The sequence below is a fragment of the Canis lupus genome, chromosome 1 (assembly GCF_003254725.2).
Source record: "Canis lupus dingo isolate Sandy chromosome 1, ASM325472v2, whole genome shotgun sequence".
Taxonomy (NCBI): Eukaryota; Metazoa; Chordata; class Mammalia; order Carnivora; family Canidae; genus Canis; species Canis lupus.
In genome coordinates this window covers 103,672,300-103,696,392 of record NC_064243.1, presented here as the reverse complement: position 1 = coordinate 103,696,392, position 24,093 = coordinate 103,672,300, and the positions used below count along the sequence as shown (strand labels likewise).

General features: G+C 45.6%; 1 protein-coding gene across 9 annotated transcripts in view; it reads right to left on the bottom strand.

Annotated features, from left to right (window-relative positions):
* Positions 1–22,769, bottom strand: part of LOC112645040 (cationic amino acid transporter 3-like) — a 42,612-nt gene extending 19,843 nt beyond the window's left edge. For 2 of the 9 annotated variants that reach the window (XM_049108030.1, XM_035712752.2), the window contains exons 1-11: positions 22,588–22,714; positions 8,930–9,334; positions 8,262–8,420; positions 6,883–7,060; positions 6,565–6,677; positions 6,176–6,398; positions 5,894–6,033; positions 5,691–5,793; positions 5,306–5,508; positions 4,947–5,113; positions 4,529–4,637 (exon numbers count right to left, since the gene is read on the bottom strand). In XM_049108030.1, coding sequence (XP_048963987.1) covers positions 4,529–4,637; positions 4,947–5,113; positions 5,306–5,508; positions 5,691–5,793; positions 5,894–6,033; positions 6,176–6,398; positions 6,565–6,677; positions 6,883–7,060; positions 8,262–8,420; positions 8,930–9,334; positions 22,588–22,669 — 1,882 coding nt within the window. In that variant the 5' untranslated portion in view covers positions 22,670–22,714. Of the gene's footprint in view, positions 1–4,053; positions 4,362–4,528; positions 4,638–4,946; positions 5,114–5,305; positions 5,509–5,690; positions 5,794–5,893; positions 6,034–6,175; positions 6,399–6,564; positions 6,678–6,882; positions 7,061–8,261; positions 8,421–8,689; positions 8,804–8,929; positions 9,335–16,382; positions 16,574–22,462 lie in introns of those variants that run through there. The other 7 variants (XR_004813308.2, XM_025424032.3, XM_025424037.3 and 4 more) reach the window with 7 other exon arrangements.
* Positions 22,770–24,093: the final 1,324 nt, after the last annotated feature.

Sequence of the window (24,093 nt, the reverse complement as noted above, 5' to 3'; positions counted from 1 at the left end):
TTTTTTCTTTCCTTCCCCCTGCTCTGTCTCTGTGCACTGTCTCTCCTCCCACCCCTTCTCTCTCTAAAATAAATCTTTAAAAAAGATTCTTCCTTTGTCCCTCCCTCTGCTCATGCACTCTGTCTTAAAAAATAAAAGTCTATTTAAAGGGATCCCTGGGTGGCACAGCGGTTTGGCGCCTGCCTTTGACCCAGGGCGTGATCCTGGAGACCCGGGATCGAGTCCCACATCGGGTTCCCGGTGCATGGAGCCTGCTTCTCCCTCTGCCTGTGTCTCTGCCTCTCTGTGTGTGTGTGTGTGCTATCATAAATAAATAAAATTTTTAAAAAATCTATTTAAAAAACTAACAACAAAAAAAAACAACACTGCAGACGCAAGTAAACCTAACAGACACAACGCTACCAGCAACAGGACACAGAACATTCTCCAGGGTAGACCATACAGTAGACTACAAAGCAAGTATCAAAAAACTAAAACACTGGAGCCCTTGGATCTTCTCTAACCACAATGGAATCCAACTAGAAATTAACAGGAGAGGAAAATAGTATGTAGAAATTAAATCATATACTAGGAACCACTAGTTTCTAGAAAATGGGAGTGAAAATCAAGATGTGTGGGATGCCGTGAAAGGAGTGCTCAGAAGGATACTAAGAGCAATAAACACATTTGAAAAGACAGGAAACCAAGAAAAGAAGAGGAAACTAAACCCAAAGTGAGCAGAAGGAAGAAAATAGGGACTGGAGTGGAGGAAAAATGAAACAGTAAAAAAATGGCACAAAGGGGCACCTGGGTGGCTCGATTGAGCATCCTTCTCTTGATCTCAGCTCAGGTCTTGATCTGAGCTGTGAGTGCAGGCCCTGTGCAGGCTTCTATGCTGGATATAGAGCGTACTTCAAAACAAAGTACACATCAACGGAACCGAGTTGGTTCTTTGAAAAAAATCACCACCACAAGGCTTTGGCTAGGTTGATTCAAAAAAGACGTAATTATACAAAGAGAAGTCAGAGATCACTAGGGATGCTTACAATCTCTTGTAGACATAGGTGGCAAAAGTGAAGCTCCTCAAAACACAAGGAGAATCTGAACTCATAAACACAGCAGATGCACAGAATAAACCCAAGCACTTCTGTTCCACCAAACCTAAGGTTGCCAAGCTTTGTCTACCAAGAACCAAATAGTAAATATTTTAGGTTTTATTGGCCGCATATGCTCCAAGTCACATAGTTCTTTTTTTTTTTTTTTTTTTTTTTTAGTCTTTTAAAAATAAAACTGAGTCTTAGCTCTAGACCATACAGAAATTGGGTGACAAGCAATATTTGGGCCATGGACTATAGTTCGCCTGACTGCTGCACTACACCGATGGGTAAGCATGGAAGGAAATTCTAGAGCAGCATTATCCAGCATGGTAGCCACTAGCTATTGGGCTCTTAAAATATTGCCAGGTGGTAAAGTGTAAAATACACACTGGGATTTGCAGACTGTCCAGAACTAAAGTAAAATGGTGATTTCATCTACCTGACATAAATGTCTCTTGAAGCAGGTGACTGTGTCTCTCATGTTTACCACTGCATTCCCAGCACCATCGTGAGCAGTTAACACTTGAAGAAAGAAAATTGCTACCAGCACTGTCTGCTCCTTAGGGCTGCATTTGTCAGCTACCCTCCACATTCCTTTTGATGACACCTGTGAAGTCCTCCACCCACTGCACACTGGCTGTCACCTGCAGAACTGCATGGAATGAGCCTGTGTTGCCCACAAGATCCTGTAAGTGTAGTGTTCATGTCTAAGGAGCTTGTCACCATTACTCTCAACACAAGACACTGTTGACCTCCAGCAACCACTTTTATACATCTTCTAAGTTTACAGTAATCAACTCTTTAATATTCTCTGAGTCATATTTTCACAACCATCTTTTAGAGTCTATAAAACAGTGAACTTGTTCTAAATCAGATCCAGACCACCATCCTCTTTTACCACCATCCTCTCCATCACTGCCCCCATGGCTGAGGTCTTTAAAAGCACATCCAAAATCTTAACACACATTTTAAAAACAGCCACAATGGGGCACCTAGGTGGCTCAATTAAGTATCTGCCTTTAGCTCAGATCATGATCCCAGGGCCCTGGGATTGAGCCCCACTTCAGGCTCCTTGCTCAGCGAGGAGTCTGCTTCTCCCTCCCCCTGCCTGTGGTCTTGCTCATTCTCATTCTCTCTCTCTCTCTCCCCCCCCCCAACCTCCCTTGAAATTTTTAAAAAAATTTTTTTAAATTAAAAAATAGGGACACCTGGGTGGCTCAGCAGTTGAGCCCCTGCCTTCAGCCCAGGAAATGATCCTAGAGTCTGGGGATCGAGTGCCACATTGGGCTCCCTGCATGGAGCCTGCTTCTGCCTCTGCCTGTGTCTCTGCCTCTCTCTGTGCCTCTCATGAATAAATCTTTAAAAATAAAAAATTAAGATTAAAAAATAAACAGCCACAGTACCTTTATCATACTCTACAAAACTAGGTGATTAGAATATGACTTCTGTCTGGCAAAAGATAAGGTAGATTGATCCTCCAAATGTCAGCATCTGGCTCTCGTGTCTCATAAGAATTATTCAATCTGAAACAATTCTCCAGTTTGTGTCCTCTCATTTCATGTTTTTTGTTTTGTTTTTCCTGGAGAATTGTCACATCCCAGTTTTGTCTGATTGTGTTTTCAGTTGACCTGTGACACTGTCCCATATGTCTTCTGAGTTGATGGGTGCTAGAGGATTGATTACATTCTGATTCATTTTGTCATCAACCCTTTATGGGTAGCGCTCTGTGGACTATTGTAGCACGCTGGGATGCGCGTGTATCTGGTTGTCCCACATCAGTAGTGACAATGATAACCTTTTTCCATCAGCCTTTCACCTTAATTTGTCTCCATTAACTAATGCTGCCTAGGCCTGTCGTCTCACTAGGACTTGCAAAATGGCAATATTTCTAATTTTGTTAATCCTCTCCCATCTATGTTTTTAAATTCACCAGATCACTACTCAGTTTCTTGACCTCCATCCTTCAGTGATCATATTCTTCACTCTTCTTGAGTTCATCCCACAGACGATCCTGTGCTTGGCTATTACTGACATCTTCAGCATCTAGACTCAGTTTTGGGCAGCCCGGATGGCTCAGTGGTTTAGCACTGCCTTCAGCTTAGGGCGCAATCCTGGAGACCCGGGATCGAGTCCCACATCAGGCTTCCTGCATGGAGCCTGTTCCTCCCTCTGCCTATGTCTCTGCCTCTCTCTCTCTCTGTCTTATGAATAAGTGAATGAAATCTTCAAAAAAAAACAAAAACAAAAAAAAGACTCTCAGTTTCAAGCATTGTGTTTAGTTTTGTCTTTTCGTTCCACCCAGCTACACCCACTGATCAACCACCATTACTTCCACCTACCCCCCACTTCTGGCAATGCAATTTTCTTCAATTCACAACTTTTCCTCATGAACCCTCCTGTGTAACTCTTAAGAGTACAACAGAAACGTAAAGAAAAGCGATCACTTACACAAGGTTACAAATCAATCATATCTCAATAGAGCTGGCAGAAAAATAAAAATCAGTTCTCTTGGGTGTTATGAAATGATCCACTTCATCTAGTATTACGCTCTTTCTTAGAGTCTCCTTTGTCTGATATTAGCATAGCTGTGGCAGCTTCCCATTACCACTTGCAAGATGTGCCTCTTCCTTTCATTTTAGTCTATTTGTGCCCTAATATTTAAAGTACAATTCTTCAGGGATGCTTGGCTGGCTCAATCAGTAGAGCACACAAGTCTTGATCTTGGGGTTGTGAGTTCGAGCCTCATGTTCGGAATAGCGATTTTTTTAAATTAAGAAAATAAAAACTAAAGTATAATTCTTGACGCAATATAGAGGTGAAACCTGCATTTTCTTCCCATGTGGCAATCTGTGTTTTTGCTGGATTAATAGGCACAAGAAGGCACTTCTTATGCAGGCAATATTTATTCCTTCCTCTGGTTGCTGATTACATTGCTGGTACCTTGTGAAAATTCATCTTGCTGCACATTTATGAAGTATGCAATTTTAAACTTTTAAAAGTTTACTTAAAAATTAAACAAGATTAAAGGCATTTGTGTCCACCGGCAATAAATACAGAGCTCTAAACACATCCCACCTTCACACTCCATATAGGCTCAAAGTCTCCCTTGAACCAGAAGATACCTCCAGTGTATGGAGGGATTCCACACAGCATCTGTTTCTTGTGGTTAAGCTAACTCAGCACCAGGGATGTTTTTGTCAAGAGTTTGGGAGCTTGAGGCTGGTGGCTGTTCATCACTGATTTCCAAGCTGTGTCGGATCCCATATCCAAAGTATATGGCAAATCCTAGTAGGGAAATGAGACAAAGTGGTGGAAAAGTAGGCACTCCTCCAACTTAGAAGTGCCCAACAGGCCGCCTACTATGGCCTCTGAGACAGCTTTTAGAAAAGGTAGTAGGAAGAGGGTTGAGTTGTGGCCCTTAAGAAGCCTCTTTTCTTCAGAAAGCCACTTACCAATCACCATCCAGACGCCAAATCGGGCCCAGGTCCCAGAGGTCATCTGCATCATCAAGTAAACATTCGTGAAGATGCTCACCAGTGGGAGCACAGGCAGAGCAGGGACCTGTGGGCAAAATCACTTAATCCCTGAACACAGCACAGATGTCTGAAAGGGAGATCCCCATGTGGGTGGGAAGGAAGACTCCAGTCCTACACTGTACCTTCAGTGCCTGCTCATATCCCACTGGGTGTTCCCAAAGGAGTGGGTACTGGTAAAGTACCCACTGGTCTAGCTGAGTGTGGATCAAGGAACAGTTCATTGTTTTAGCAACTGACTATTTTCTTCCCTGACCCAGCCTAGAGTGGTAAGACTTCAAAGCATACAGAGTTCATTCACTCAGGGTGGGTCGTCTGGGGGCATAAAGTCACCTACCTTGAAGTGAAAAGGAGTGGGGTTCTGGGGCTGTCTCCAGATGATGAAAGTGAGCCCAATAATCAGCAGCAGCAGCAGCACACACCCTGTGATATACACCGGGTCTCCAGAGAACAGATGGCTGGGCCACTGGGCCAGTATCAGGCACAGGATTGTCAGCAGGAGAGCTGCAAGGGTCAAGTTGGAAGAGAACAGGTCCAACTCCAGAAGATGTTAACAAATATGTCAAGGCCCCGGGTCACACCCCACCTCAAACTACCCCTATTAAGAAGGGGCACCATCTCTCTGAGCCTCCTCCTTGGCTGCCAAAGACACACAGTCCCACCCATCCCACCATAGACAGAAATCCCACTGCTCACCAAGGAGTAAGGCACATCCATAGGCAATGTGGCCAGATTTCAGAGTTGGGGTGGTGTTGACTGGGTTACAGAGACTCCACAGAGCTTGTACAGTTCCTGCTTCAGGTACAGATTTCAAAGAACTTGCTTGAGGTGCAGGCTTTCTCTCAATTATTTCCATCTCCGTTTTCTCGTTCTTGCTTAAATTCTGGTCTGGCTGGTACCTGAAATGAAAGGTATTAAGATAATACCAGCCCCTGTTCACGCAACATCAGGCAGCCTGATCCACCTTTTCCCTCCCTGAGTGCCACAGTTTACTTAGGAGGCAGCATGAAGCAAAGACGATTAGCTCCTCATCAAACCCAATGAGTCCAAGAACCCCCAGTAAGATGCAGTGGAGTCTCACCTGAGAACAAGAACGGAAAAGACCACCAGGGAGTAAGCAAGCAAGGTCCCAATCGACATGAGGTCCACAAGATCACTGAGCTCAAAGAGGAATGCCATGAACGCTAGAATGAGACACAAACAATGTGGGGGTGGGGGATGAGGAACCACTGGAAATATCCAAGTAAGGGAAATAGATCGAAGGAGTGGGTTTTGTTTCCCCACCTGCAAAAGTTCCAGACACTATGGTGGCCATCATGGGGGTGTGTGTGCAGGGATGAATCCGGGCAAGTCCCCGGAAAAGGAGCCCATCATCTGCCATTGCGTAGATCACTCGAGGCATGGGGAACATGGTGCCCAGGAGGCTGGAGGAGAAAACGAGAAAGTTTGTGAGGAGCAGGGCAGACCCCAACCGGCGTGGGGTCAGGTGGCTCTCCCTCTCATCTCTCAATCCCAAGGGCTGGGATAGCTGACAATCTCCCAGACAGGGAGAAGGCAGACACGGACCTGGATGAAAGAGCACAGAGAGTTCCAGCAGCCACAGTATATCTGGCAGGGGCCCATCCCACATAGAGAAATGCCTGTGGCAACGGGCTGCCCGGATGAATCTGGTAGTAGGGCATCATGAGGGTGAGTGCCGCTGAGACACCAAAATATGCCAAAAAGCAGATGAAGAGCGAGATTATGATGCTCAAGGGGATGGAACGCTGAGGATCACGGGCTTCTTCTCCTGCAGGATGGGTGGAAGTACCAGGTCAGGAAAACATGGGGGTGAAGGTGCAAAATCCTCTTCCCTCTTACACCTTCAATAGGCTACCCTACCCTCCTATCAACCCTTTGCCCGAGGGCAGCCCAACTGTGCCCAAAGCCCTGATGGGACAGAATGACCATGTTACCTGTAGTGGCAATGCAATCAAAACCAATGAATGCGTAGAAACATGTAGCTGCTCCGTGGAGAATCCCTTCAAAGCCAAAAGGCATAAACCCTCCAGAGCCCAGAGGGCCCAAGCTGCAGTGAGAAGGCACAAGGAAGGACAAGGGTGTGTGTGTTCAGCCATCTCTCCTGACGGCTTAGTCAATACCGTAAATCCTGGGCTCCATGACCCTCGCTCATCATCTGGATCCATCAGCCCACCATATTCCTCTTTATTCCCCATGGTGTTCCCAGTTGTACACCCCACACACATTACCATAACCAAGAGTGCCCTCCTAACCTAGAAGTGTCATTGGAGGCAGACATGGCCAGTTTGTAGTCCTCTTCAGTGAGCTGCCAATGGTGTAGATCACCCTTAATGAAGCCAGAGAGGATGATGAAGCTAAGAACCAAAACGTTCACACCCGTGAATATCTTGGTAACCAGAGCCGACTCACTAGCTCCCAGAACCAGGAGTCCTGTGGGAAAGATGGAATATGAAATATCCAAAATAACTAAACCCATATGACAGAAAGCAAGACCGATGGTCGCCAGGGGCTGAGGGGAGAGGGGATGGGCAGTGCCTGCTTAGTAGGTATGAGGGTCCCTACTGGAGGAGGAAGACCAATCCTGCAGAGCAGTGGTGACTGGTCCTTTTGGAGTTGTTTTTTTTTTTTTTTTTTTTTTTTTTTTTTTTTTATTTATGGGATCCCTGGGTGGCGCAGGGGTTTGGCGCCTGCCTTTGGCCCAGGGCGCGATCCTGGAGACCCGGGATCGAATCCCACATCGGGCTCCCGGTGCATGGAGCCTGCTTCTCCCTCTGCCTGTGTCTCTGCCTCTCTCTCTCTGTGTGTGTGACTATCATAAATGAATAAAAATTTTAAAAAAATATTTATTTATTTATGATAGACATAGAGAGAGAGGCAGAGATACAGGAGGAGGGAGAAGCAGGCTCCAAGCCAGGAGCCCTACGCGGGACTCGATCCAAGGACTCCAGGATTGCGCCCTGGGCCAAAGGCAGGCGCTAAACCGCTGAGCCACCCAGGGATCCCCCTTTTGGGGTTTGGAACTACATGAAGGTGCATATCTCTGTGCCCTCTAAGATGACTAATTTCTTATTGTGGTAATCAGTTTGTGATATACACGCGTGCCAAAGCGCCGTGTTATACACCTTGGACTTGCACAATGTCGTCCGTCAATTAAATCTCGTAAAGCCAGGAATAATAAAATGAAGTGGTTAATTTCATGTTGTGTGAATTTCACCTCAATTAAAAAAAAAAACAACAATGGTCTCAGTGCAGAAGAAGAAACCCATCAAAGTAAATGATTCTCAGCTGGGGGGTGACTTTGTTCACCAAGAGACATTTGGTAATGTCTGGAGACATTCTGTCACAGTTTGGGGGTGTAGGTCACACTGGCAGCTAGTGAGTAGAGGCCAGGGAAGCTGCTCAACATCCAACAATGATTAAAACACACACGCCAGTCATGCACAGGATAGCCCTTCACACCAAAGACTGATCCAGACCAAAAGGTCAATAGTGCCCAGGGACAGACCCAGTAGTCTAAGATTTGCCTTCCTATTTCTCACTGCAGACCCTCCCTCCCAGTGCTGCTCACCATTCCATGCATAGTTCCCCCTCCACACCCCGCTCTTCCTACCCTAGATGATCCTGGCCTCACCAGTGAGCAGCAGCACCAGGCCCAACGCGAAGAAGTCCAGGTGTGTGGCCAGCACGTGGGGGGCCTGCAGAGAGAAACTTCCCTGCAGGACCCGAGAGACCTGGTTCCCAGTCAAATCATCGAAGGCAGAGCTCCAGGCCCTGGCCACGCTGGCAGCACCTGTGGGAGTAGTAGGACAAATATTCCCTGACGAACATAAACTGAACTCCTACTATGAACTATGGAATATCTTTTTTGGGAGGGAAAGAAACCAGATGAAATACTTAATGTCTAAGAGTTTCCTTTCATGAGGTGGGGAAAGCAGATACAGGTGATTCATAAAATAGGTCAACTAATTAATATAGTAAGAAAGAGATGGAGGTTATTGCAGGCAAGAAAAAAGAGAGGCTGGGGAACAGGGGATGAGCCTTGCCAAACCTGTCTCCCACCTGAGCTCTGCCTCCCCATGTCCTAGAGTCCGCATTCTTGCCCAGTTTCATTGTTCTAGGAAAGCAGGATGGAACTGAATAGAGGAAGTTTGGGGGTTTTCCTGCACTATTACCCACCTACCCCCGACAAGGTGGATGACAAAACTCAGGATGGAGGGTGAAGCCCCAGCACCTCTCCTCTCTGAGCCCCCGGCTCAAACTTTGAGTCTCTGGCTCCCCACACCGTCCCCGCCATCTCACCAATGACATAAGAGAGTATGAGGTTCCAGCCAGTGATGAAAGCACACAATTGTCCCACTGTGACATAGCTGTAGAGATACGCAGAACCGGAGCCTGGCACGCGGGCCCCAAACTCCGCATAGCAGAGCCCGGACAGCACAGAAGACAGGGCTGCCACCAAGAAACAGATGATGATCGCCGGCCCAGCTTTGTCCTTGGCCACTTCGCCAGCCAGGATGTACACACCTGCTCCCAGGGTGCTGCCCACACCTAAGGCCACCAGATCTAGGGTGTTCAGGCACCGGGCCAAGTGACTCTCAGCCCCCTGCTTTGGCCCCAGGGGCCGCCTGCGCAACAGCTTCTGACCAAACTGGCAAACATGCTGACACAGCATCCTCAGTGGAGCTGAGTGGAGGACGCCAAGATCTGCAGAGAGAACAAGAGAAAGCTGTCAAGAACACCCATCGCCCGTGGCCTTGGGGGTCATCAGACAGAAGACCAATCCTGCAGAGCACTGGTGACAGGACATCCTGGGCAAGTCACTCATCTCTGCGCTTCCATTTCCTCAAATGAGAGTAAGACTTTTAATACATTTCAAAGTTACCAGGAGGGCTACTTGAAAAGAAGCAAGCAAAAGCTTCGAGGACAGTGCCTGGTACTCGGTAAAGCTTGTCCCTATTCGCTGAGGGGACAAGAGCCCTGACTCCTGAAGCCAGAACATCCAGGTTCTCACATCAGCCATCTGATTTCACACAAGCCACCTGCCACTCTTTGGCCTGCCATCCATAAAACAGGGGAAATCATCATCGTCATTACTCCCTCTCTCCCGTGTTAGGTGTGAAGCGACGCTTGCTTTGCCAGGCTTGGTGATCAGAGAGCTCACACTCCACACATTTCTACACCAAGGATCCTGCAACCTGTAGCTTTGCCTCATTCGCCTGCAGAGCAAAATGGAATTGGAATTTTGAGCTGGGGCAGAATGAGGCGGAATTTGCAGGGAGGGAGACTAGCTGGGCTTGGGCAGAGCAGGAAACCAGAATGACCTCCCAGTTGCCTGGAGGGAGGTAGGACCTCTCCAAAGCAGAAAGACAGGCCTGCTTCTGCCTGCCTCTCTGGGGACACAGAAGGTCTCCCCACTGCTCTGCTGAACCAGTCAATACCCAGTATTGTCTGGGACTTCTGCCACTGATTATCCAAAGTACCAGTTTAGCGTTTTGGTCAAGAGCAAGGATTCAAGAGCCATGAACCAGGCCAGAAGAATCCTGGCACCATGTCTACCTGGGTGCCACTGAGTGGCCACTTACTTCTTTTCCTAATGCTGTAGATGAGCCTTCATGCACCACTACTAGGAACATAAGATGGTCCAGCTGCTGTGGATAAGGTGTAGTTCCTCAAAAAATTAAAAATGGGACCACCCCATGATCCAGCAATTCCACTTCCGGGTATATATAGCCAAAAGAATTGAAAGTAGGGTCTCAAAGAGCTAATGGTACACCCCTATACATAGCATCATTCACATCAACCAAAAGGTAGAAGCAACCCATGAGGAAGGGATAAACAATGTGGTGTATACACATAAAGAATTTTTTAAACTTTCTTTTGATTCAAGATCTATGCCTAACATGCTTGAACTGACAACCCTGAGCTCAAGAGTTGCATATACTCTACAGACTAGCGCCCTCATAGAAATATTGTCCAGCCTTTAAAAGACAGGAAATTCTGGTGCATGCTACAAAATGGATGCATCTTGAGAACATCATGTAATTGAAATAAGCCAATCACAAAAAGACAGATGCAAAATACCACTTCTATGACGCACTGAGAGTCATCCATTCAACTCATGGTGCCAGAAAGTAGAATGGTGGTTGCCACGGGCTAGAGGGAGTGGGGCTAGGAGTTGTTTAATGGTTACAGAGTTGCATTTCGCAAGATGAAGAGTCCTGGAAATTGGTTGCACAATGTACACTGAAAAAATGGTTTAAGGCGATAAATTTTATGTGTATTTTACCACCGTTTCTTTAAAATGCTGCTGATGATATGAATACAGGCAGCCTCATTGCGTTGCTGGTTGTACCAAACGAATGACCAAATGTGAGGCTAAAATCACAAACCCCCTGTAAGGTTTAATCTCTAATACTATTTGAACATAAGTCAAAGAAAGGGAGTCTTAGAGCCTCTGGACACTTACCAGCTACCTCCACCCCCACCCCTTGCACACACAGCTCCCAGCAAACGGGTTCTTCCATCGTCCACCCGCAGCCTGGCCAAGCAACTGCACACTTGGGTTGCAGGTCTCTTTAGGAGTTTCTGAACTGTGCACCCAGTCTCCTACGGAAGAGGGGTTACCCAAAGCTTACCAGGTGGTGGGAGCAGCCCTTGGAGCACTGAATCAGTCAGCAAAGCTGAGTTAAGCTGAGTTGGGCTGGAGCTTATCTAGCTCTAAAACCAAAGCTGGGAGTCCACAGGCACCAAAGACAACTCTTATTCCTGTAGGTGGGTGGGGATGGGCGGGGCAGGGTGTTTCTGCAGCAATGCTGTCAGGCAGGGCCACTCCCGCAGTTCTGCTCAAAGCAGAGTTTTAAGATGTTTTTGTTCAATTGTGGTCAAATACGTGTAACATAAAAGTTCCCATATTAACCAGTTTTAAGTGTACGGTTCAGTCGTGTTAAGTACATTCATATTTTATCACCACCCTCGTCTCCAGAACTCTTCATCTTACAAAGCTGAAACTCTGTCCCATTAAGCAACAATTCATACTCCCCACCTCCAGCCCCTGGCAGTAACCATTCAACTTATTCAAGTTTCTGTCTCTGTAAATTTGATCTTTAAAAAAAAAAAAAAGGATTTTATTTATTTATTCATGAGAGACACAGAGAGAGAGAGAGGCAGAGACACAGGCAGAGGGAGAAGCAGGCCCCATGCAGGGAGCCCCATGCGGGAATCCATCCCAGGTCTCCAGGATCAGGCCCCGGGGCTGACGGCGGCGCTAAACGGCTGAGCCCCACAGGCTGCCCCTAAATTTGATCTTTAGATACTTCATAGAAGTGGAATCATACAATAATTGTCCTTTTGTGTCTGGCTTATTTCCCTTAGTATAATGTCCTCAAAGCTCATGCATGTTTTACCATGTGTTTAGAATTCCCCTCCTTTTTGATGCTGCGTAACACGTATACCCTTGTATGTGTACACCATATCTTGCTTATCCATTCATTGGTCAATGGCACTTGAGGAGCATCCATGTTTTAGCTATTGTCAATAATGCTACTATGAATACAAGTGTACAAGTATCTTTTCCAGACCCTGCTTTCGATTCTATAGGATATGTAACCAGAGGTGGAATTCCTGGGTCATAGTCTTGGGGAGCAAGAATCCATGTTACCTTCAAGGGTCCTTCTAGCTAGACTAAGAATCCACGTGACATGAGACACATTAACAGGACAAAATCAAATTTAATAGCGTAGATCTGGGGATCCACACACACTTGGAAATTGCACAGACAGACAAAACAAAGTGTACATGTCAACCTGAGTCTGGGACTTCAGAGGGAAGGGATATATATAGCTCACAGGGCAATAAGAACAGATGTTGGGGAGTCTGGGGGGCTCAGTGGGTTGGGTGCATGCCTTCAGCTCAGGTCATGATCCCAGCAGGCTCCCTGCTCAGTGGGGAATCTGCTTCTCCTTCTCCCTCTGCCCCTCCGCCCCACTCATGCTGTCTCTATCACTCTCTGACAAATAAAATCTTTTAAAAAGAAGGAGGGAAGATGTTTTGGGGCATCTGGGTGGCTCAGTTGGTTAAGTGCCTGACTCTTCATATTGGCTTAGGTCATGATCTCAGGGTCACGAGATGGAGCCCCGCATCGGGCCCCACCCTGAGCAGGGAGTCTGCTTAAGATTCTGTCTCTCTCTGCCTCTACCCCTGTTCGTGTGTGCTCCTTCTCTCCCCACTTCCCCCCAAAACAAAGAACTGCTGAAAAGCGGATGTTTGGTAACTCGATGTGTGCATTGCTATCCAGATGGGTCATTCAGATAAAGTTTATCTTTGCTAATAACCCTTATTCTGGAAAGACCAATTTAGATTCTTCTATGTAGTTAAGGGAGGGGGAAAGTTTCTCTTGAGCCCTCAGGGTCTCAACTGCCTTCAGCTTAAAATAATCTATATGCCAATATGGCACATTTCAGGGGATGGGGTTATCCTGTACCCCTTCAATATATTTCTAAGATGTTTAAATGCTTGAATCCACTTGATCATCAAGAATGCAGAGAAGTGGGGGCTGTATAACATAGGACCCCACTCCCAGCCCTCCTCCCTCCCAGTCTTCTTAGGCTCCATGACTGTCCAGTCTGTCCATGCCAGGACACTCAAGTGCAGGGGACCCCCAAGCTGAGCTGGGCCCCAATCAGAAGAAGGGGAGCTCTGATGTTCATTAATTCACAGAGTGAAAGCATTTAACAAGCAATGTGCATGCACCCAGCCTAGCACATCAGGACAGGAAAAAACAGATGAGTGTGACTTGATCCTGTTCTTCAAAGGAGCTCAGTTTGCTGGCACAGCAGAGCACGCAGGCCGAGAGAGGCAATGTGAGACAAGATATAAGCAGCACTACTCCTTCACAGGAGGGGCCCGGGCACGGGAAGGGACATGGCACAGCTGAGGCCGCTGGTGAAGGACTGACCAGATTACTACATGCATCAAATCCCCAACATGTTGAAACACTGTGTACAAGCCACCAAAATGGGATTTAAATTCCGTAACTCTTCCACAACTTTCACTAACCACACAAGTGGAGGGAAAGTGGCTTAAACTGCTGTGGAGAGTTGTAATTGGTTGTGTGGAAACCAACTCAGAACTCAGGGTTGAAAATTATTTTAAAAGGAGGACATGTGAGACTCAGCTCATGTAGAAAGAAGCCTTCTTGACACTTCCCTTATCTGACTCAAAGCAGAATATATTCTACAGTATAAGGCTATGATAAACTCTCTCTTCAGGGAAGAGTTGCTCCCAAGAAGGAAAGTAATAAATTTATTACCAGAATTCCCTGAAGATCAAACGACCTTTACTCAAACCTGCATAGGCAAACACTATCACAAAGTTTCTTTTTTTTTTTTTTTAATTTTATTTATTTATTCATGAGAGACACAGCAAGAGAGAGAGAGGCAGAGGCAGAGACACAGGCCGAGGGAGAAGCAGGCTCCCCACAAGGAGCCTGATGTGGAACTCCATCCCGGATCTTGGGATCATGCCCCGGGCCAAAGGCAGATACTTAATCACTGAGCCACCCAGGCATCCCTATCACAAAGATTCTTATCTCCTGTTGTTCTTCCCATAAAAACCTTTTCTCCCTACTCCCTTCCTCTACTAAGCTAGGCTTATAAGCCTCTAACTTAACCATTTAGCAAGGTAACTGCTTTTTGTTAGCTCCCATCTACTCTCTATTTCTCCTGTTAATCTTTTAGTCTATTTTGCAGGACGTTCCTTACAGAACCTAAGAGGATAGACAAAAAGCTTTTCTACCTGACAATAGAAAGGCGTAAAATGCTTCAACAATATAGCTCATCAATAAACATACATTCAGAGGCGCCTGGGTGGCTCAGATGGTTAAGCATCTGCCTTTGGCTCAAGTCATGGTCTCTAGGTCCCAAGTCTCTAGGTCCTGGGATCAAGTCCTGTGTTGGGCTCCCTGCTCAGCCAGGAATCTGCTTCTCCGTCTCCCTCTGCCTCTCTCCCTGCTTGCACTCTCTCAAGTGAATAAACAAAAAATATTTTTTAAAAAATAAACAGATATCCGTCAAGATTTGGTATGGAAGTAGACACCTGGGTGGCTCAGTGTTTGAGCATCTGTCTTCAGCTCAGGTCATGATCCCAGAGTCTTGGGATCGAGACCCTCCTCGGGCTCCCTGCAAGGAGCCTGCTTCTCCCTCTGCCTGTGTCTCTGCCTCTCTCTGAGTATCTTTCATGAATAAATAAAATCTTTAGGTATGGAAATATCTAGAATATCTGTTCTGGATGTGGATAGTTCTCAAACTATAGAAACACAATCATGAAACCCTCTTTCATTGGATAAGAAAAAGAAAGTCACTGGATTAAGAGTGTCAAAGCAGTATATAGTAATTTGGGAGAGAGAGAGAGAGAAAAAAAAAGACCTCATACTTGATTAATCATCTAGCAGGAAAATATTGATTTTAGCTGGGAAAAGGTAACTTTTCTGCATATGGTACCACTGGGTAAAATTGTTATCCTAGTACAAGATCCAAAGACGCTTCCTACTACTTAAAACTGCTGAGCAATGAGGATCAGCTTGGATAAAGATCAGGGCAGTGGCTATAAGAGTGTGCTTTTTATCACAAGAGCAGAGCCAAACCTTTCATGTATATACAAAAGAAAGGTTTATGATATTTAGGACACCTGTGAAAGTATGTGGTACAGAAAAGAGATATTTTAGATTACTGTAGGCTTTCCCTGGTGTGTTCCATGGCAGTGGTTTTGAATGGTTTTGGACAAATTATACACACCTTCCTAATTCAGAAAAGCTTGGCACCCGTTGTCTACAATTCCCATTTAATTCCTCAAATCCTCTTAAATACCTAGTGGTTGGTTTCAGGCAATTTTTGTTCTTTTTATTGAGCTATAACTTATACATAACATGGTGTGAATTTAAGGTGTACAATTTCAGGTGTTGACCTGATACTTTTATATACCACCACAATATTGAATTCTTTATCAGGGGGGATCACAGAATTCTGCGCCCCGGAGCTCAGACCCTGGAGAAGTCTCATTTTCTCTTTATGTTGGCACGTTTCCTTGATTTTTCATGTTCCTTGTAGCTTTGCGCTGGTGCTTTGGCATCTGAATTCGCAGACATTGTGCCCGTTACCTGCGGGTGGGGCGTTCTGTTCCAAGGCACTGTTACAGTCTGGGGTCTTCTGTCTCTTTCGGGATGCACCTGCCCCACTCTTCTTGCAGAGTTCCTAAGCTTTGTTGGGGTCCTTGCGCCTCAGCGGGGGGGTGGCGGGCTGGAAGGCGCTCTTCCGGGGCTCCCTGGGAGCTCTCGCTCCAGCGCCCCTGCAGTCCGGTCGGGGAGGTCCACGGCGCGCCGCGTGCTGCTCCGGAGAACTGTCCCCGCCCAGCGACGTCCTGCGCTCCCGGCACCGGGCACCTCGGCCCCCCGCCGTCCTTCCCCGCGCGCCCCAGCGCTGCTGCCGCCTCCCTCCAGGAAGGCTGCGCCGATGAAGATCCTCCCTCGCGGCGAGACTCGGCCCAGCGCTGCGCTGCCCCGGGCCCCCCAAGATTCGCTGGCCCCGCAGGTGCGCGTCTCCTGATGCGCAGGTGTGCGAGCCTCCTGCCGGCCTCGGCCCGGCGCGGCGTGGATCCCCAGCACCCAGAGGCGCCTTGGTTCCCCGGGCGGTGTCTAACTCGGTGTGAAAGGGGGATGAAAGGGAGGCATTGCCGGGATGCCAGTGTCGCCCCTTCTTACCTCCTTTATTTCTGTCCAAGTCTTTTGCTCATTCTTGTGCTGAATTGTCTTTTTTCGTATTAATTTGCAAGTTCATGATATGCTGTTGCCTGTTGTCTTTTCTCACACCGTGGATCGCCTTTCCTCCTTCTCAGTGGCGTTTTAAGAGCAGAAGTCCTTAATTTTAATATAGTCTGATTTATGTATCTTCACTGCAAAAAAAAATGATTATGTCCTTTTCGGTAAATCCTAGCTTACTCCCAAATCATCAAAATGTTCTTGTATGTTGTCTTCTAAAAACATACAACATGTTCAGCCTTCTGACTTTAGGATCGTAAATCATTCATATTGGATTTTTGTGTATGGAGAAAGATATGGTCAAGATCCATTTATTATGCCATAACATGTGGCAATGGGTGATTTCATTTGTTCTGCTGATCTGATTTTTAAAGGATATATAGAGATTCAGATTTAGTTGCCTAGGGAATGTCTTAAATAGTCTTAATTAACACAAATCCTTGATTTTAATATAATGTTTCAATCTTTTCCGTTGTGGTTAATATTTTTTCCTTCTGCTTAAAGAGATGTTTTCCTAGTCCTGAAGTCAGGAAGTTTTGGGTTTTTGTTAAGATTTTATTTATTCATGAGAGACACACAGAGAGAGACAGAGATACAGCCAGAGGGAGAAGCAGGCTCCCTGCAAGGAGCCCAATGTGGGACTCGATCCCAGGACCCTAGGTTCACGACCTGAGCCAAAGGCAGACACTCAACCACTGAGCCACCCAGGTGTTCCAGGAAGTTCTTCCATAAGCTTTAGTGTCCTGCTTTTCACATTTAAGTCTACAAGCAACTAGAATTAATTTTGTGTATAGGGTGAGGTAGAGGTCAAGTATCTTTTTTCCGCTTATGGATATTCCATTGTTCCAGCACCACTTACTGGAGTGTCCTTCCCCATTCCAGCAGTGTTTTTCAAACTGCACACCATGACAAATTAGTGCATTGTGAAATTAGTGTTTGTTATATTCAGTTTTTTTTTTTAAATTAGAAACATCAAAGAGTAGATCAGAAACATCAAAGTGCAATTGTACAAGTGTTTGGTCATGCATATGTTTGTGTACTGGGTCATGTTGGAAAATACATTTGTTTTATGAGACCCAGGTAAAAGAATCTGACAGCCACTGATATACAGGCTGACCTGTGCTGTGTTCTGTGCTCCTGTGGAATCTGTTCAACCCAGGTGTTTCCAACTACCAACATGCTTTCTTGAGTACAGAACCTGTCCCCATGATGGGTCTTTCGAATCCACTCTTGACCCCATCCCAGGGATTTCCTTAGGGTCTCCAAGGCCCAAAAACCTTTAGGACAATCCCTGAGGACCCCAGAATCCAGATCACATTCAGAGTTCTCTAAGATGGTTCCTGCTGACCCAACCACAGGGCCCTTGCTGAACACCACAGAAGAGCCTCTGGATTCATTTTTCTTTCTTTCCATTCTCCTGCAGTGCTCCTGATCTTTCCTCTTTCTTGCAATCTCTCTTCACTTCTACTTCATGTCTCTTTTGCTCCTTATGGAAATACCGAGCTAAGGACAAGTGTGGAGGGGTCCTCTTCCTCTCATCTGGGATGAAGAGCTGTGAACCAAATGTCGGTGCCCCACAGTAGCTACCTCCTGAAGGATGAGGAAGACTCTCCAGGTGCAGCTCAGCCTCTGCACATTCTCCAGTCCTGGTCTAAGAGGGGAGGACTCCATCCAGATAATGGAGGATGGGCATAAAAGCTGCCACAGGAAGAACAGCAGGAAGTACCTGGAGGTAAGTGAAGGCCAATATGACCAAGACCAAGGCAAATATTTCCCCCACACAGTCTACACCTCCTGCCCCAGAAATATCCACCCCTCCCCACTGCACATTCTGTTCCACCTGCCACACATGTCATGTCCACCTCCACTTCTGTGGACACTGCTGTTTTGTGGCCACAGGATCCCTGCAGGCCAGCCTGGGAACTACCAGACCTCGCGTTTGGTTCCTAGTTCCATGGTATGTAACACTCCAGCCCTGGCTTGCTTTTTTTTTTTTTTTTTTTTTTTTTTTTTTTTTTTTTTTTTTAGTTATTAATATTTTCTTTTAGCCCTGGCATTTTGAAATCCTATCTACCCACTGATTTGCAATCTGGCTCATGAACTGAATTATCTTCAATCAGAACAGGATTTGCCATAGATAGGTTTTCTTGAACTGACTTGCAGAAGGATTCGGGGACAGACTTGGGGTCACTGGTGGGACTTCCGTTATTTCTGTATGAACCGTTTTTTTTTTAAGATTTATTTATTTATGATAGACACATAGCGAGAGAGAAAGAGGCAGAGACACAGGAGGAGGGAGAAGCAGGCTCCATGCAGGGAGCCCGACGTGGGACTCGATCCCGGGACTCCAGGATCGCGCCCTGGGCCAAAGGCAGGCGCCAAACCACTGAGCCACCCAGGGATCCCCTGTATGAACCGTTCTTGTCTTCACCAGATACCTGTCAATGGGCTCCTGATGCACCGAATCTTTCCCCAGAGGAATTACTTTAAATGTAGTGTAAAAATTCAGAGGCAGTATGAACAACTGGGAAGAAAGAGTTATAAAAGCAATTGCACCTACCCAATTCTTTATATTTTCCTGTCTCTGAGTCTTTTGTACTCTGGTGATTTTATCCATAACTGATTCATTTTTGTTGTAGGTTATTTTTTTTTTTTGAAGGGAGATGGAGATCTTTCACTTCTGTTTCTTGTATCTCTCCCTCATCCTGTTTATCAGAATGATACTGCCTTAATCTGGATTCCCCAAATCAGAGCCTGATGCATGGACTTGAGTTCAAAATGTTTATTTGGAAAATGAGACCCCAAATAAGAAGGAGGTAGCAAGGAGAGTAAGACAGAGAAAGGAAGGGGAACCAACATAAGTATAAGCGATTGAAATCCATGCTGTGAGTGATGATGGGGATGCTCATGCCTTTGAACCCTCCTGAAGAGTATACATGATGCCTCATATATATAACCCTGTGCAGGAAGATGGGAGTTTGGGGCATTCATGCACCAACTTTCCCCCACTGGCTAGGGGGTTTTCCTCAGAGGCACTGACTTCCTGCAGCCCTGGACCAATATTTTTTATGGGGTAAACAGCACCAGAAAAGATTCCAATGGAAGGCCCTACACTTGAGGTAAGATTATGGCAGAATAAAAAAAAAAAAAAAAAAAAAAAAGATTATGGCAGAATAAGGGGAATCTGTGTTTGCAGGAGGCTATACGTGGAAGCCCAGACTGATGTCCCAGGTGCCCCAAGGGGATATAATGTGACATCTGCTACTGCACAAGCCTTGTACTTCTCAAATATATTCATTTCCTCATTCATTAAGGCCTTTAAGAATCCAGCCACAGTCTACACAGAATTCTTACTTACATCAGTATGGTTAGTGGAACAAGCAACAGCCCCCACTGCACTTTGGACCCAAGACGACTAGCATTACTCAACTCTCTCTTTTCTGCCATGCCTTCCAGATTCTTGTGGTGGGTCAGCACTGTATTTTTGTCTAAGTCATTTGTCTGAGTGATTTGGGCCTTCCTTAATTGAATTTGAATTTAATTAAAAAATTTTTTTAACATTTTTTAAAATTATAAAAAATTATATAATTTAAAAAAATTATATAATTTTTTATAAAAATTATTTTATATAATAATTTTTATAATAATAATTATTTTATATAATTAATAATAATTTATGTATATAATAATTATTTATATAATTATTTTTATAATAATTTTTTATAAAATTATAAAAAATATAAATACATATAATGTGTTATTACACAGGTAGAGTTCAGTGATTCTTTAGTTGTATATAACCCCCAGTGCTGGGCAGCCCCGGTGGTGCAGCGGTTTGGCGCCACCTTCAGCTCTTCGATTCCTGGAGACCCGGGATCGAGTCCCACATCGGGCTCCCTGCATGGAGCCTGCTTCTCCCTCTGCCTGTATCTCTGCCTCTCTCTCTGTGTGTGTCTCTCATAAATAAATAAATAAAAATCTTAACAAAAAAAAAAAAACAGTGCTCATCACATCAAGTGCCCTCCTTAATGCCCATTATCCAGTTACCCCATTCCCAACCAACTCCCCCCCCCCCAAGCAACCCTCAGTTTGTTTCCTATGATTAAGAGTCTCTCATGGTTTGTCTCCCTCTCTGATTTCATCTTGTTTTATTTTTCTCTCCCTCCCCCTATAATCCTGTTTTGTTTCTTAAATTCCACAAGTGAGTGAGATCATATGATAATTGTCTTTTTCTGATTGACTTATTTCACTTAGCATAATATCCTCTAGTTCCATCCATGTGGTTGCAAGTGGTAAGATTCAATTTTTTTTGATGGCTGAGTAATATGCATCATGTATCTATACCACATCTTCTTTATCTATTCATCTGTCAATGGACATCTGGACTTTTTCCATAGTTTGGCTATGGTCCTTCCTTTCTGAAAGGTCTGAATTGTGGGCTGCTAGGAAGAGAGAGTTAGCAGCTGGCCTATATCCACTCTTCCTATCCTGGCTTGTAAATATGCTAATCAGACCTCCTCATGCTATCAGAGGAAACCGAAATAGACTCCTTATCTATGAAATGTTTTCACACAGCATACCTAGGCTTTCTAGATGGCTTCTAGTAAACAAACCCAGGATTTATGGGTTTTGGGGGCAGGGACCATTGGAAAGTGTGTCTCCTATTTAATTATCAGAGAGTGGAAGGGGCAGGAGAGAAAGTCATTGATCAAAGGAACTCCTTTGTGTAAGTAAGGCCAGGAATTAAAATGACATCTTTGATACCTTCAATGCCAGGTATCAAAAATCTCTGATTCACATGAATCTTACTTTACCATCCCGTGGGGTTGTCTAAGTAACTTTGCTTTCATCAGGTTGCAGATATGCAATTTCCTTGTCCCCATGACAAGGCACAAGGCACAAAGGCATCCTCTGGGTCCCAGACACAGGCGTGTTTTGGACCTCACTATGTAGCAGTAAGCCTAGTACCCGGTTGTCATGGCTGATTATCCATGCCAGTCAAATAACTCCTTTCTCTGCCCACCAGTTAATCAGCATGGAAAGCCCAAAATAACCAGGCAGGAACCGTGGTTCCTGGTAGAAGTGTTGCCCTTCTGAAAATGAATACCCCTCATCCAACAGATCCTGTCCTCATCCAACAGACAGGAAGCACAAATTTTTCAAGTGGGTCCTTAGAAATGATAGTGATAAAAGCGAATTATACTTTCGCCCAATTCTATTTGAGAGCTAGACTTATGTATTCTAGCTACTGGGGGACACAGCACCTCATCCTGACTGTTGTCAGTTCGATGCACCTAGCACCCCACCCCCACAGGATGCTGAACTGGCACCTGAGCCATTCCACTGTGGCAGCTGGTTCTGTATGATACAAGATTTGATACGAAAGGTGGATTCACAGTCAACACATGTACTGATGTGCCATCTGCAGCACAAAATGAATCCCTTGGTGTGAGGTGCTGCTTTCTAAGATCCCATATCAGGGCCCATGACACAAGCACTGGTCTGAGGAAGACTACCTCACATCCACTAGATACAGCATCCTCTCTACCTGGTTGTTGAGGGCCTCATCTGTGGCAAATGCTCTCTGGAGGGTATTAACAGGAAACACAAAGTTCTACACATTTTGTTTGCTTTTCCATAGGTCACTGACCTGCCTTGTCCACAGACTGCTCTGACTTCCATCTTCCTTTCCCTGACCAATAAGCCAGGCAATTTTCCACTTTCCAGAAGTCCATATATAACCTGACTTCAGGCCACATCTCCCTCCACACAAAGTGGGAAGCCATGGGTACTGCTCATAGTTCTGGCCACTGGGATAATTCCCTATAGTGATGACTGCAGGGTCACCTCGGAGGAGTGCCCATGTGGGCACGTGACCCTTTCTGTGAGCCAGGGTGTAGCTTTCCCTTCTGTCAGCTGCTCTTTGGAAACCCTGTGACACCACAGTGTAAGCTGAAGAAGAGACACCAATGTAACTGCGTTAGGAACACTGGAATCTGACGCCAATTCTTTGTGTAACTTACCTGTGCCCTCTGGACCTTCTCAGCTCAATTCCTCAACACACCTCTCCAGTGGCGCAAGCCATAGCTGCCTCACCCATCCAGTACGGGGACCAGATATTCGGGGTGGGGGAGGGGTCTATCCGCACCTAGATCATGATGGGCATTTCTGGCCATGTGGACCCTTGATGCCCCATGTTCAGAGTCACAGGGCTGATTAGGGCTCAGCATTCCAGGAACCGCTTCTCAAACAGTGAGTAGTTCCATCATAGAAGGCATGGCCTTGCTCCGGAATCCAGAATCCCAGAGTCAGTGCTCTGTAACCGACGCTTGCTGGAGACTGCCTGGAGCATCCTCACGACCACAGACACCACTGGACACGGCTGGAGCTGCTGGAACACAGAATAGCGAGAAGCTTGTGTCACCAGCCTAGACGCAGGGCAGGGTCCACCCCAAACCAGCAGCCTTTGTGTCACCCTACAAATTAATTGGGGGGGAGGGTGAAATAAATTGGGGGGGACTTTCCAAATAGAACCATCTGAAGTGGTCTCTTGGTATCAATTATCTGGGGAAGATTAGGACCTAGTATATGATCAGGATATATCCTTCTCAACTTTTGATTCTCTCTTGAAAGGGACATCCCGGATAAGCACAAACAGAATCCTGCCCTGACCTCACACACTTTTCTGGGCATATTCCATCACTTCATCCTGCTCTGTTCTCTCCAGCACTCATTTTCTAACAGTATGAATCTATTATCAGTAGAGTGCCCCACCAGGAAATAAAAAGCTGCCTGAGGGCAATGACTCTGATCCTTCCTGTCTCCTCAGATACTTGCACACGGAGCTCATTAATTACTGAAGAGCACAAGAATGAATTAACTGCTTGAATCAGCTCAGAACATTCCAATTCCAGTCCTTTAGTTGAATTCCCCCTTAAAATATGATGCAGTCTCCTTTAACCATAAACTCATGCAGGTTTGTGTGTGTGTGTTCTGTATCTCTGATGTCTTTAACAGTGACTGGTATAATTAATACCTGTTGAGTAATTGGGTGAATTCAGTGGGAAAAAAACAAAAAAACCCTGATTTCATAGATATTATGTTCCAGTAAGCGAGACAATGAAGAGATAGATATAAACTGTAATGCCAAGGGGCACCTGGGTGGCTCAGTCCGTTAAGCATCTGCCTTTGGCTTAGGTCATGATCTCAGGGTTCTGGGGTCGAGCCTCACATTGAGCTCCCTGTTCAGTGGGGAGTCTGCTTCTCTCTCTTCTCTGACTTACTCTCTTTCTTCCACTCTCTCCCAAATAAATAAATATATTTTTAAAAATACAATAAAGTGTAATGCCAAGAAATGATAAATGTGCCAAAGAAAAATAAGGCAGTGCAAAGGAATAAAGATCGGTGGATTTTTTTTTTTAAGATTTTATGTATTTATTCATGAGAGATACAGAGAGAGGCAGACACACAGGCAGAGGAAGAAGCAGGCTCCATGCGGAAGTCTGTTGCAGGACTCGATCCCAGGATCCCGGGATCACGACCTGAGCTGAAGGCAGATGCTCAACCACTGAGCCACCCAGGTGTCCCTGATGGATGCTTTTAAGACAGGATGCTTAGAAACATTTACTTTTTTTAGTTTGGAGATGGAGGAGGG